The sequence below is a fragment of the Sebastes umbrosus genome, chromosome 8, assembly GCF_015220745.1.
Source record: "Sebastes umbrosus isolate fSebUmb1 chromosome 8, fSebUmb1.pri, whole genome shotgun sequence".
Taxonomy (NCBI): domain Eukaryota; kingdom Metazoa; phylum Chordata; class Actinopteri; order Perciformes; family Sebastidae; genus Sebastes; species Sebastes umbrosus.
In genome coordinates this window covers 4,049,093-4,063,398 of record NC_051276.1, presented here as the reverse complement: position 1 = coordinate 4,063,398, position 14,306 = coordinate 4,049,093, and the positions used below count along the sequence as shown (strand labels likewise).

General features: G+C 42.9%; 1 protein-coding gene across 6 annotated transcripts in view; it reads left to right on the top strand.

Annotated features, from left to right (window-relative positions):
- Window positions 1–13,246, top strand: part of cdca2 (cell division cycle associated 2) — a 24,339-nt gene extending 11,093 nt beyond the window's left edge. For 2 of the 6 annotated variants that reach the window (XM_037778629.1, XM_037778634.1), the window contains 11 exons: window positions 1–103; window positions 547–693; window positions 3,086–3,224; window positions 5,465–5,802; window positions 6,164–6,215; window positions 6,316–6,390; window positions 7,046–7,350; window positions 7,499–7,564; window positions 7,809–7,880; window positions 10,364–10,529; window positions 11,519–13,246. The exon at window positions 1–103 is cut by the window's left edge and continues 52 nt beyond it. In XM_037778629.1, coding sequence (XP_037634557.1) covers window positions 1–103; window positions 547–693; window positions 3,086–3,224; window positions 5,465–5,802; window positions 6,164–6,215; window positions 6,316–6,390; window positions 7,046–7,350; window positions 7,499–7,564; window positions 7,809–7,880; window positions 10,364–10,529; window positions 11,519–12,480 — 2,425 coding nt within the window. In that variant the 3' untranslated portion in view covers window positions 12,481–13,246. The remainder of the gene's footprint in view (window positions 104–546; window positions 694–3,085; window positions 3,225–5,464; window positions 5,803–6,163; window positions 6,216–6,315; window positions 6,391–7,045; window positions 7,351–7,498; window positions 7,565–7,808; window positions 7,881–10,363; window positions 10,530–11,518) is intronic. The other 4 variants (XM_037778633.1, XM_037778632.1, XM_037778631.1 and 1 more) reach the window with 4 other exon arrangements.
- Window positions 13,247–14,306: the final 1,060 nt, after the last annotated feature.

Here is a 14,306-nt window from a genome sequence, read left to right as displayed (position 1 = left end):
CATACCCAGCAAGAGGAGGCGCCTGGGCCCCCTAAGAGGCTGTGAGGTGGAGATTAGAGAGGCCAGCGCTCCTATCCTCCACTTCAGTTTGGAGGAGCAGCAGGTACACTCTCTCTGACCATGTACTTACTTGACTGCTTTAAATAATTGAACTAAAAGGTTTTCCCTCTCTGTACTCAGCTTCCATTGAATCCGCTGATTATTTTTAACTCCTCTATGAATGTTAGATCTCGGTGTTACACAGGCCTTTTTAAATACAAGCATCCAAAAAGAGAAACTCTCAAGCAAGTTTGATTTAAGTGCTGGGTATTGAAGTTTATTTATTTATCATTGCATCTTTTTGTCTTTTGTTTTTTTTTAACTCTGAACTTCTGCTTGTATTCTGTGAAATGCAACTTCAAGATTTCTGTGTCATTTTAAACAGCACTAAAACATCAGTTTGGTAAATTTAGCATTTCCCGTCTCCATGGTAATAGTGTTCTTGCTGTTGTGGTGCTGTGCAGCAGAATGAATGAAACAGTGGGAATTCCTTAATCATATCCACAGGAGGAGGAAGAACCAGTGACGCAGGTGTTGACACAGGGACCACAGCCATCCAGTGCGACTGTGGTAGAGGCCCAAGCTGTGCTTATATCCCCAACGCTCCACATTGACTTTGAGCTCGAAGCCTGTTCCCCTGCTAAGAACCAACAGGTTAGGTCTTAATCCAGACTGCAACACACACACACACACACACACACATACACACACACACATACACACATACACACACATGCACAAAAAAAGTTAGGAGTGAATCACAGAGAAATGAGTGTAGACTTTTGTGATTCTGCTATGACGCACATGGCTTCCCCCTGTGATAATGCCACTTGACTAACAGAATGACTTTACCTTATTTTTTTCACACGGGAAAAAAAATCATCAAAACCAGTAAAGATGTGTTTTGTAATTACAGCACAACCAGACTCAGTAAGAATTCAAGCTGGTGTTTTTAAAATGCTAAAAGGAAGTGACATGAAGTGATATGTGTAACTTTAAATAACTAAGCACACAATTTTGTGAATGAAACATGTAATGGCCTTCGCCCACAGGCTCAGTATAGCACACTTCCATTGCAAACATGGTGCCAAGCAGTAATCATACACTTCTCAACTGCATCCGCGCTGCAGGTGATAACAAGGCAGAGCTACATTATAGTGACTGTGACGATATCCTCCCTCAACAAAGTGCTGGCTTGCCCTAAAGTGCTCAACCTGTCTGGTCATGCAGGCAACAAGAGAGAAAGCACCATTTTTAGAAATGTTACTATGACTGTTTTAAGTCCTCTGCACTCCGATCTAAAGATATGACAGCCTCAGTTTTTTCTGATTCTTTTTTTTTGCGGCTATATTGGATCTGTATTTGTCGTGTTAAGCCAGTGGTTCTCAAGCTGTGGGGCGCGCCTGACCGGGAGAAAATATGACGTGCAATTAATGTTTTGACGTCGGAATCTTTTTCACAGCGGATCAGGAAACAAATCGACTCTTTGTACATCCACGGTAGCAGTGGTGTTCATTCAGACAGGTAGTCTGTAGGTTTACAGTATGGACAGATATTTGACGGGGACAAAAAGATAAACAGAAGATGATGCGGAGACGAACAAGACAACATGCTCATCTGACGGCAATCAAAAGAAAATATGACGAAGTAGTTCAAAGCTTCATTCATAACGTTGACGTTCTAATTGTTACTAAACTTACAGAAACATTAGCCCGCCCTCCACCTTCTCTTCCCTCCTCTCTTTCAAACACACACAGAGCGAGCGACGCGACGCTCTCTCCGTCTCTGTAATTGCTTCAGTCCAAAAGTCCAAATTTATTGAAAAAAAGAGATATTGCGTTATTTCCAAAATTCACTACGTTTTTATCTTAAAAAAACTGTTTTCTCTCTCACACGCACCTGTAACGGGGCGTTCTAGCAGCCATTTATAAATATAAATACTAATGAAGGCGGTGGGAGATGATGAGAGACTTGCAATTTTTAGTTTGTAGCGGGCTCAGTTTTAAAGCTAGAGTGAAGCTACTGCTATCATATGAAAACCTGAGGAATCTATCGGTACCAACCATGTCATCCTAGCTTATTGCGAAGGAGGTCCAAACTTAGCTAAAGTTTGCCAAGGAAAAACTGGCATGGCCATTTTCAAAGGGGTCCCTTGACCTCTGAACTCAAGATATGTGAATGAAAATGGGTTTGGTGGCAAGTCATAGTCAAGTCAGCACACTGACACACCGACAGCTGTTTGAGTTTGCCATGTTATGATTTGAGCATATTTTGTTATGCTAAATGCAGTACCTGTGAGGGTTTTCTGGACAATATTTGTCACTTAAATACTACTCATGCGATTAACTATTTTAATCGATTAACAGTCCTAATTATTAGTTATGTAATTAATGTCATCTGAAGAAAAATAACTGTTTATTATTATTTTATTTGTGTAAAATGAATATAGACCAAAGCACATGAGTGAATCTGTGTCTGTCTCCTTCACAATGACTGACAGAGTGCCCCTACCCCCCTGAGAGTGTGTGACACTTTAAATTTGGACCCAGGGCAAACGTTTTATCCATCTATTCTATTTAAAATATATTAACTGCATAGGCTGCAGTTTGCTTTGCTTTTGACTTGGGTCCCCCAGGACTGCAATACACTGGAAAATATCTTCCTCCAAAGGGGGATGACAGAAAAAGTTTGAGAACCACTGTGTTAAGCTAATGTTAACTGAGCATTTCCTGCTCCTTTTGCCCCACATTAAGTTTTCAACAGGTGATGAAGAAATGATGAAATGCACTTTCTTGTTACTTAGGTCAGTGCTGACAGCTGTTGTTTAAAATGTATTTACACAAGATTTGGTCAACACATTTTTGTCAGTGGATCAGGTGTAAATATTATAGGAAAGAAATGTAAAGGACACCTACAGCGAACTGATTAGATGAATCAGATTTTGTACACAATAACGTTCACTCACACTTAACAATCTGCTCTGTGAAGCTCCTTGAACAACAGTCCAGCAGAGTTGGGGGGGCACTCATATATTCTCTCTCAACAGGACGGCGTCTTTGAACTCCAAAGCCACGGCCGACCACCGCCTGATGATCCCGCAGCCGCTTCACCAACACGGCCTGCCTCCCCCTTCCACCTCCCCTCTCTCCCCTCTCTCCCTTCTCTGTTGGAGATGAAGCCCACGGGTAAACACTCAGTGCTCTCAGCGGCCCATGCCTTTTATCTCGGTTCAGCCCTGCCTTTGAGGCTCGGTATACAGAGCTAAGCTTGACGCAGTGTATCCAGGCTGCATACCAGGAGAGTGTCAAAGTTGTATTTCCAGAGAGGAAATTCATGTTAATTAACAGCATTTGAGTTTTCTGTGTTGGAGTACACCATGTGTGTATTAGCTATAAAGGGGGGTGTTAATGGTTCTCATGAAATGACAATGTTGGTATCAAATAGACCAAAATGGGATGAATATGCAACAGATGTGCAATGTAGGGACCAGCACCCATCACTCACTAGACCTGTACATGGATTAGCAAATTCAGTTGTCCTGATACCACAGACATGATTTTTTTTTAGTTGTGTTAAAAAGCTGCAACTTTTAAAATTTCTAAGAACAATATTTACTTCATGATAAGTAGTCCTTATATCACAGATACAGTTAAATTATACATACAGTATATTATCTCAAGTTTAGTCGGGTACCAAAACCTGGTATTAAACAAGCCCCGGGGCAAATTTTTTCAAAACCGTAGTATCGATGAGCTCTGATGGTTCTGCTATCGGTTTTGGAGAAATTAAGAAAAATACATTTTCTAATTATTTAGGCTACATAAATGTTATCTTTGATCTCACAAACTCTGTTTCTAATTTGTAATAAGATCAAAACATTAGTCAACTAGAATGGCACTTGGAGAGAGCAGACCTCCGCCAAGCTGCCCAAGTACGATTGCAACCCCTCCCCAACCCCCTCCCCAGCTTGCGCCATCATCCACGTGTATTTTTGTGTATGTCGAAATCAGTTGTACGTAGCAGAGCATCGTAAAACACTTCATTCAAACTGGACAGAAACAAAGTAAAACTCACCTAAACCGTCGTCGTTACTCTCTCCAACAATCACGTATGCTTTGGTCGAACTCATCAAACTGTAATTTCACCGAGTTTAATGTGAAAAATAGCAGAATTTACAGGTGCCCTCCCTCCCTCCACCCCCCGCTCTCTCTCTGTCTCTCTGTAGGCAGAATGAAAGAGGCAGGGTGACGCGTCAAGAAAGCGTCATCAGTTACATTGCGCATGTCATAAGGCATGTGGTGTTAATGCACAGACTGACTGGAGTTGAAAAAAATCCTGAAGTCGGATCATGATCCGGATCGGCACCAAAATCTAATAGATTGTTCATTGTGCCACAGCCCACCCCTCCAAAACATTTTATTCAAATCCATTGTGGACTTTTGAAGTAATCCTGCTAACAGACAAACAAACCAACAAAATAACGCCGGTGAAAACATGACCTCCTTCTTAGGCCTTCGGCCTTAGCGGAGGTAATGATGCATTTTCCAATCCAGAGGAGAGATCTCTCTCTCAGCCTGTCGTCTGTGTACGTCTCTCTCCCACACACACACAGACACACGGACACACAGAGACCGGAGAACAAAACGGTCCAAAGTGTGGTTATACTTCAGTCGAGTCGATGCAGACAACGCTCGTTTCCAAAAGTGCAAGAAGTCTTTTGCTTGTATGGGCGGAAACACGAGCAATCTGTCAAAACATCTAGCTAAAGTGCATCAGATACAGGTGGAGAAGTGCACAGTTTTCAACAGACCAGCTCATAGTTCATCCCCTCGTTGCCCCGTCCATCATCACATTATAGTTTATAACAGTGATTGTTCAAAACATGACCGTTTCTTATAGTATAAATAATTATTTATTTCATTCATTTAACATTTTAATTATCAAATTATAAGTGATTTGTTCAAAACACTGCTGTTTCAGTTGCTACTCGAATGTTAATTTATATTTTATATTATATTATATTAAATTTATATTAATTTATATAATTTTGTTATTAATTTGATCTTGATCTTGAATCTTAAAGATACCCATCCCTAGTTATAAAATGGCATACAAAAGATATAGAAAATATTGTCTAATAGATTAATTGGTGTTTTCGGTTTCTTCTATTTTCTTGTCTAACTGGTGTGACTGACATCTGAAAACCTTAAATCTATGTTGATTAAACTTTTAAGCCCCCTGAACCATAGATACATTTGTAATCAGCCTTTTTCTTTTGAATTTTTTTTCTGTAAGATGATTGAGAGTTTTACCAAATATTAATGCAAAAGAGTTTATAGTAGCTTTATTTTCTGCCTCTTCATACATTGTGTAACGAGTGCAACAAAAAGGTAATTGGCTTATTTGTGCATTCCTGTCTCTGCAGGAGAGGATGACTCCACGGGGACGTCCACGGTTAAGGAGAAGAAAAAGAGGGTGCACTTTGGAGGTCCGCTCCTTCCCGAGGTCTTCGATAAGAACCTGCCCCCCAGCACACCGTTAAAGAAGGGGGGCACGCCGGCCCGGGCACCCACACCGGGTGGGAGCTTACAGCCGCGCTCGGCGCTGAAGACACCGCAGAGGAGCGAATCCCAAACACCACGAGCTCAGCTGGATCTCAACAGCCCCACTGTGTTTGGTGCCTCGCCCACTCTTGCAATGCCTCGCTACCGCAGAATGCAGTCTGTGGGAGAGGACAGTGAAGAGAAGGATGGAGAAAGACTGGTAATGTTTCTGTGGTGCTAGCATGGTGTTTATACTGTTATGTGCATGTCATAAAATAATAGTTACAACATTGAAATAACCTGGATAATCCAGGTCGCTCTCCACTACAAACATCCAAGATTTTCACAAACAACTAGGGCTGTTTTTGTTATTAGTATTGACACATGGAAACGCCACGGGTCCGCTTTTTCCTCTTAGTGTACTTGTAAATTATGACTGGATAGAATTCTGAAGAGATTACATGTATGAGCTATGTTGTTTAATAATTGCATATATCTTACAAGAGCCAGAATATGCCCCACTATCTGTATGTTACAGTCAGCATTGAACAGCATTGTGTTTCTCTATTTTGTCTTCCTAGATTGTTTTCCCTTCAATGGAGGAGATGGACTCTGTGGAGATGAGAGATACAGGTTGAGTATTACAGTTTATTTACCCTGAGAGTTGTAGCTTATTGCCTCTCGTAGACTCTGTTTGTGTGATAACTGCTCTTTCCACTTGCTGTATTTTCAGAATGTACGTGGGACGCCCAGCCGTTGAATTTAAACACTGCTTTCCACGAGGAGTCTCTTTCTCAGCATCTGACAGGTGAACTACCGTCATACTTCTCCACTTTTTAACTTTATGTCTTAGATCTTTCCCTGTTCTCCACCCTCTCCCGTCCCCTGACGCATTCTAGAGTGTCAAGCTATAAGACCTCACAGATATGAAATATACGTTTGTTGTGCGTAGCTCAAACAGCTCAGGTTTTTTTTTTTATTTTAAAGCCTCGTTTCCACCAAGAAGTTCCTGGTCATTTTAGTCCCTGGAACTACTTTTCAAAGAACTAAAAGGTTAATTCAACCAACTGTTGTCTGCGCTTCCAATGACAGTCATCCCTGTAAACTCCACCCCGAAAGTTCCAGTACTTTTAGAAAGTACTGCCCCCTTTTTATAAAAAGGCCCCGGAAAATGTCCCCGGAACGTAATTTAGATCCTGGTCCCTGCAGTCGAAATGCAAAGAGTTCCTCAAAAGGTTCCTAGTTCCGGGGGAAGTTCCTGCGGTGGAAACGGGGCTTAAGTCAACTTAAGAAAGCAGGCCAATTGTTTACGAGTATCAAAGACAGTACAGGATTCAGCTGTGTTTAGTACCTGTTGGTTTTCATTAACCATACTAACCCACATAATCAATATTAATATTACCTACAGCTGACAAAGTCTATATAGGGGTCATTTCAACTACAATACTGTCAATTTTCCTCAGAGTCTGAGACTAAAGCCAGCACAACCTCCCAGATGGATACCCTGGATGAGCCTACGTCCTTACCAGAGAAGGAGAAACAACATGAAGCAGGTGTGGAAGCTCCAGCTCTAGCTCCAGCTCCAGCTCTAGCTCCAGCTGCAGCTCTAGCTCTAGCTCTAGCTCTAGCTCCAGCTCCAGCTCTAGCTCCAGCTCCAGCTCTAGCTCCAGCTGCAGCTCTAGCTCTAGCTCTAGCTCTAGCTCCAGCTTCAGCTCCAGCTCCAGCTCCAGCTCCATCTCCAGCTCCTGCTAGAAACCGAAGGAAAAAGGTCTGCCATCATTAGAGCTTTCTTTGATAGGTCATTGTGGGTTCATAAGATATCATTTTTAGCAACACTTTGCTTCACATTTATTCAGTGACAGGTTTGTGTGAAAATTCCATGTCAAATACTGAAAACTTGTAAATGTCTTTCATAGCAACCAGGATCAGAGCATGCATCCAGCAGTAAGGCTCCAGCTCGCTCCAGCAGCAGAACGAGAAAGGTCTGCTATTACCACACACTGCTTTCAGCTTGATCTCACTTGTAGAAATCTCCATTTACCAGACGAGACGTCTTTTTTAATAATTTAGGGGTCATAACATACACCCATCTAATCTACTGTTTAATTCCACTGGATCTGAACTAAATCGCATCCGAGGATATCTACTTTATGTGTGTGTGTGTATGTGTGTGTGAGAGAGAGACGGTCTATATAATGTATCCTCATGCCAACTCTGCTCCCCCAGCAGCCAGAGGAGAGCGAACCTGTGAAGAGGTCGACACGCTCTGCTGCCAAGTCGGCCTCCGGGAGGATGAAGGTGAGTTGGCTGAGTCTGCTCGTTTGATTTCTCTTTACACCGCTCCACCGAGGGTTCTGCAGACATGTCTTTCTGGGAGGCAGTCATGGAGTCTTATCGCTGCTCAGTCTAACTACAACTTACTTTGCCTGAGTTGGGGGTAAAGCACTATGGGTATGTACTGTATGTTTATATGCCCCAGTGATTCCCCTCCATATGGCACACACCACCGATTTATCATGCTCACCACAGGATTATAAATGATGGGAATTCCATTATAAAATCTTTAATTTGAAGTTGTGCATGAGTGGAGAACCTGTTAGAGATGATGGTAGAAAGCAGTTAGACAAGGCAGAAAGGTGCTTTTTATTGTTTTATTATGACTTATATAGTCATGTTAAAGGTTGAGGCAGGTACATTTTTGTTATGTCAACAAATCCCATAAAAAGGCCAAATGTTAGTCTCAATACTTCCCTACCCTGTCTGTGGCTCTTGGCCGTGAGCCATTCATACCTACTGAATATCTTCAAAAACAAGTCACAAACTTTTTTAGAAAACACTAATTAATTTCCTAAAACAGACAAGTATTGTAGTTTCAACATCAAAATAAATAGTGAATTTGTTGGGGACTAATTTCAGCTGAGTATCTAGCAGGGGTTGGGGTGGAATCAATGTTCATCATGAGCCGGTTTTCCACCAAAAGAAACGTGTATGTTAAATCGTACTACAGTCTTGTGTATGTGACCAAAGCAGTAACAGATGCACTTGTCAGCACCACTGATGCATAAAATCGGAGGCTAAAATACATCAACGGGAAGTCTGCATTTCCCGTATATAGCCGTGTTTCCACCAAGTTTGTCCCTAAAACTACTTTTCAAGGAACTAAAAGGTTCCTTCAGCCCACTGTTGTCTGCGTTTCCACCGTGGTCTAAAGACCTACTAAGATTAGGCAAATTAGTCCGCTGACATATGAAAAAGCAACATGACATGAGACGAGGGGCTGCTGGTGGTCACAGCGGTAAACACACTCTGCAGCCTGCTGTTCAGTGTGTTCACCTGTTTCATCTAAAAAACACGTTGGAAAACTATAAACGTTAGTTATTTACTGCTGCATATATTTACTGATGCACATTGAATGTAATGAATGAAATACAGAGGAGGAAAATTAAACTAAGAGCGTCTGTCTCCACACTAAATCATCTGTTGAGTGTTTGATGGTAATTTATTTGTGCTCTAGAGCGTTAACCGCCACGAAACAGTCAGAAAATAACTCTTTTCTCTCATTCACAGCACCGTGGCGCTGTCTCCTTCCTCTAACGTTACCGCTCGCCCCTCGGAATCTCTCTTTTTGTTTCTGTCTTTTTTTAAATGAGTCAGGAAGCTGACAGCAGAGCTTAACTTTACTTTTAAAGTTATCAAACAAAGAGAAATGTTAGGAATGAAGCGGTACACGAGTTGAAGCCGTTGTAGCAGCGGCGCTGTGTGTGTGTTTTACCATATCCGCGACGGACATCCCTGCAAACTCCACCCCGAAAGTTCTGCTACTTTTAGAAAGTACTACCCCCTAATAAGAATATCACCAGACTTATCCTTTCAAGCGCATTCAGACAAAATGAATAAATGGGATAATCCAGATGAGTACAGCAAAGGGAGAGTCACAAGAGCTGTGCTTCTAAACTAACCACACACATCACTCTGGATGGAAGTTTATCCAGTACAGCAGCAGAGCAGGTGGATTGTAGTTGACAATACATTCCCCTATGCATCAAACAAGTTGTTTGAAGTGTAGCTATCCTTACTCATTACAACAGTCCATTTACTGAGCCTGTAGTGTCTGGCTCCTCTGACAGCTTTGTAGTTGTTTTGTTTTTTTCATACAGGCTCCAAGTCAGGACTGTGTTTCGGTCTATAATGGTTTTCTGTTCGTCAGGTCAGCCAAATAACTTTCAGTTCTGCCATTTCACTGCGCAGAATGTGGGCAGAGATGTAATTAAAGCGGCGTGTAAATACTCCGAGATCCACTGTACAAAGCACAAGGTGTCATTCAGACGGAACCTTTGTAATCAGAGGGCAAACCAAATAGGAATTAATTACCCTCTCAAAACGAAATGGTACATCTCAAAGGGCTTATCTCGATACGTAATACATTTGAACACAATAATACTGTGTTAGGGAAGGGGAATAACACACATTTTTCCCAATAACAATGTATAACCGCGCCAGCTCCTGTGGAGAGGTAAATACTTTAACTATAAACTGCGTGATCAGAAAATGTTTTATTTGTGAATACTGTTTTCATTTGAATGTTTTGCACCACATTTCTTTTACAGTGGATTTATCCAAATATATTTATTAATGAATTCAGTAATCTACCTGCCTTCAGCCTCTGACAGAGCGTCTACACAAAAAATATGTTAATGTACTCACTGAGATGATATCAAACTTCAGTTGACGTCGACATGTCAAGTCAAACCTTTCTAATAATGTGGATTGTCTTTCCACAGAAGACCGCCGCAGCAGCCCGGCGATGGAACAGGGACGTGGACCGCTCCCTGTACGGCTCTCGGGCGTACGCCTCTAAAGACCCCAACCTGAGCCCCATCACTGAGAGGTTGTCCCTCTTCGGCCAGTCTCCAGCAGCACAGCAGACTGCCTCTACGAGCTGCACAGGTAAAAACATGCAGGCAGTAGGTTTATCTTATGGAGAGTTCATTATGGGTTTCGCTTCTATGCTTTCGCAGATGCATTTTTCCATAACGTACAGCCCTTCAAAATCTATGGTTATGAGTCACTCAATTTTAGGGCCGTCAAAGATGACTTGTTTAACATCACTAATTTCTTTAATGCAACTTGCCATTTTTAATTAACCTCTTAAAAATCCGACAGGCCGCTTATCTTTCGGAGGTTGTGTTAAAGCTAGAGTGAAGATACCGGCATCATATGAAACTAGAAAACCTAAAGAATCCATTGGTACCAACGAGCAATACTAGCTTGTCGCGAAGGAGGCTAAATAACGCTCCAAATTTACGCAAAATCTTGGCGAGGAAAAACTGGCATGGTCATTTTCAAAGGGGTCCCTTGACCTCTGACCTCAAGAAATGTGAATGTAAATGGGTTCTATGGGTACCCACGAGTCTCCCCTTTACAGACATGCCCACTTTATGATAATCACACGCAGTTTGGGGCAAGTCATAGTCAAGTCAGCACACTGACACACTGACAGCTGTTGTTGCCTGTTATGATTTGAGCATATTTTTTATGATAAATGCAGTACCTGTGAGGGTTTCTGGACAATATTTGTCATTGTTTTGTGTTAATTGGTTTCCAATAATAAATATATATATACATTTGCATAAAGCAGCATATTAACCCACTCCATGTTGATAAGAGTATTAAATACTTGACAAAATCTCCCTTTAAGGTACATTTTGAACAGATAAAAAATGTGTGATTAATCGCGATTAACTATGGACAATCATGTGAAAACATTCTTTTTTTCCCTCCATATAAATTTTTCCATAACGTACGACCTTTCAAAATCTATGGTCACTAAATTTATTTTTGATTCCTGAAAAGTTAGAACTTGTGGAGCAGCAGTGATTGGTAGAAATTAATTCATTGATAATGTTTTTTTCTTTTTTCGTCATTTCTCCCAACAGCCCCAAATCAGGAGACCCACTTGAACCCTGACATGGCTATGGACACCCAACCGATATGTGACCTCACTGTGACAAAAGTCTCGGAAAATCCTTCAGAGGATTCCGACACATCTCTCAGCTCCAGTACAGAAAGCAGCACAGGGAGGGGCAGGAGGTCGTCAAGGCCGAGGGTCAGAGGGAGAGGACTGAAGAAAAGGAAGGTCAGTATATCCGATGATGAGCTCAGTGAGGAGGCTATGGATCAGAGTGGAGGAAAGACGGAGGAGCACTGTGAAGACCAAACCACTACAAACCTTGAGGCATCGAGGGAAACCCCGCTGCACCACACTGCACCTGAACAAGGAGAAGTCGACACTGAAGACACTGATGACACGCAGACTCACTCAGATTCAGATGGAAAATTAGAATGTCACGGCAGTCTGGATGCACCCACCTCAGACTGCCCGTCTTCAGCGGAAGAATCCAGCAACACTTTGAGTCTGCCAGCACGGAGAAGAGCCAAGCGGGGCAGGAAGAGATCTGTGAAGAGCTCGGTGCTACAGGAGCAGGGCAACCAGGCAGAGGAGCACCATGAAGTGGAGGAGACCCTTCTCCAGGGAGAGCAAGCAGCTAGCCAGCAGGAAAACAACATCAGGCCAAGCTCCGAGAGCCAGGATGAGGGGGGAGCAGCCGATCCGCAGCTCGCCCCCTGGCAGGCTGACTTTAACTTTGAGGATGTGTTCAAACCTGTCGCCAGCAGAGGGCAGCGCTCAGTGCGCCGCAGCCTGAGGAACCAGAGCAATGCAGAGCAGCACAGCAGCAACAGTGCAGGCCTCGCCTGGATGGCTTGGACCTCCCCTGTCTCCAATAAAGAGGCCCGCAGGAGGACCCGGGCCCGCCGGCTCAGTGCTGCTCCACCTGTCCCACCTCCACTCCCTCAGGAGACACAAGACCCTGAGGAGACACAAGACGACGCTTCATGAGAAACTACATGAACATAAACTGAGATTAAAGAGGGATAACTAATACATTCATCATACATACCTACCCTGTTTTATACAGATTAAATGAAATGATTTTTTCCAAAGAGCAGGCTGATTGTTTTATATTAGCCACAGCATCGACGCCTTTGTTCCCTGTGAATTATTAGAGCTGACCAGTAATTTGTAGCCAGTTTCCCCTCCGCTAACCAAGCCAGTCAATACCCTGTGAGCCCAATCATCTCTGCTGACCACCTCCCAATCAATATCCAACCACTCAGCTGGTAATCACAGTGCATCCTCAGACTCGCTCTCCAAAGTCATTGGATCGAGCATCTCCAAGTCAATATCTACTCTTTGTGGATAGATGAAGATGGCTGTACTGCATTCACCATCTGTCATGCAAGGCTGGGCAGGAAGAGGGGGTAATAATGATGGAATAGTAACGGGGGGAGAGGGGGGAGAAAATGGAGAGAATCTAATTAATAAGCTTGAACAGTTCTGTTTATTTGTGGTTGCTGGACTTTTCTTTTCTTTTTTTCTCAGTGATCCAAACTGTTGACATACAGGTAAATGTCCAGAAGAGGTCCCCATCTCATGGTGTTATCTGAGCTTTTAATGGTTTTAGTCTGCTGTCAATAAGATTGTCTTAAAACGTTGCATCAAATCAGAAATAAGTTTGTGTTCTCAATGACTTTCCTGGAATGTCAAAATGTACCTTGCTAGACTGATTAAATGCTTTGGTTGCAAATAAAGACACCTCATTAGACCAAACTGTGTTCATTTAAACGGATGATTTAGACTCATCCGAAAGGAATTCATCCAGATAATAAAAAGCCACTATCTCCACAAATGTGACGACCCAGCTGCGCAGCCAGTACAGTTCAAGTACAGCAGCTTTCCTTTCACATAAACCGGGACCTTTTTTTAGCCGTAACCGAGTGCGTCGCTGCATAAATTGCCGTCCCCGATGTCCGTTTCGAACGCAGCCAAATGTCTGGAAGTAAATTGACCTCTAACCTCAGATTCCACCAGTCACAGATTCAAATCAGCTCCTCTTTACTGGCTCCATCCATCTGTCAAGGCGGAACGGAGAGAGCGGTAACAAATTGAGTTTCAAATTCAGTTCACATTGGAAAATTGGCTTCCAGAATGATGCATGGCTGTAATCTATCCATCACTGGGTAATTGACTCGCTCCTTTTTACATCAAGTCAGAGTCACTTGGCTGAAGGACGCCAGAGGTTTTCTGGCTCTCAGTGTGAGCCAAGGTCTCTTATGCATTCCCACTTGGAAGACTGATGGACAGAGTCATATAGCCACTAATATAGATCTGGGTTGACGCGGTGGGGCTACTGTGCCATCTGGTGGTGGACCTGTGGAGCTGCCGTCGCCGGTTATTCCCCCTGTCAACTTGATCATCTATGAGGAGATGAAAGAAGTCATGGGAACTGATGTTGTCGTCAGAGAGGAAATAATTTAGTAGTTGATTTGTGTCAAAGGGGCTTTTGTTGGATGCTACTGCTGAACAAGAATCAGCTTGTGTGTGTTTCCTGTTTGTTTGTTTTTCACAGCATCATGTGCCCATGTGAGGTCTTTTTTTTCCCGGTCTAATTTTAAAACTTGGGGGCCGTTTTTGTGATTTTATTGTGTGAGTGTACGGCCAAACGGCTGCACCTCTATACAAGTGGGTGTGGGGTGTGACTTCTGTGTCTGAGAGTGAGCGGGAGAGAGTGTGTGTGTGTGTGTGTGTGAGTGAGGGGTGTGAAGCCGAAGCCCCTGTCCCTGGCAGACGGGCATAGTGAAGACGGCTTAACACAAGAACAATGG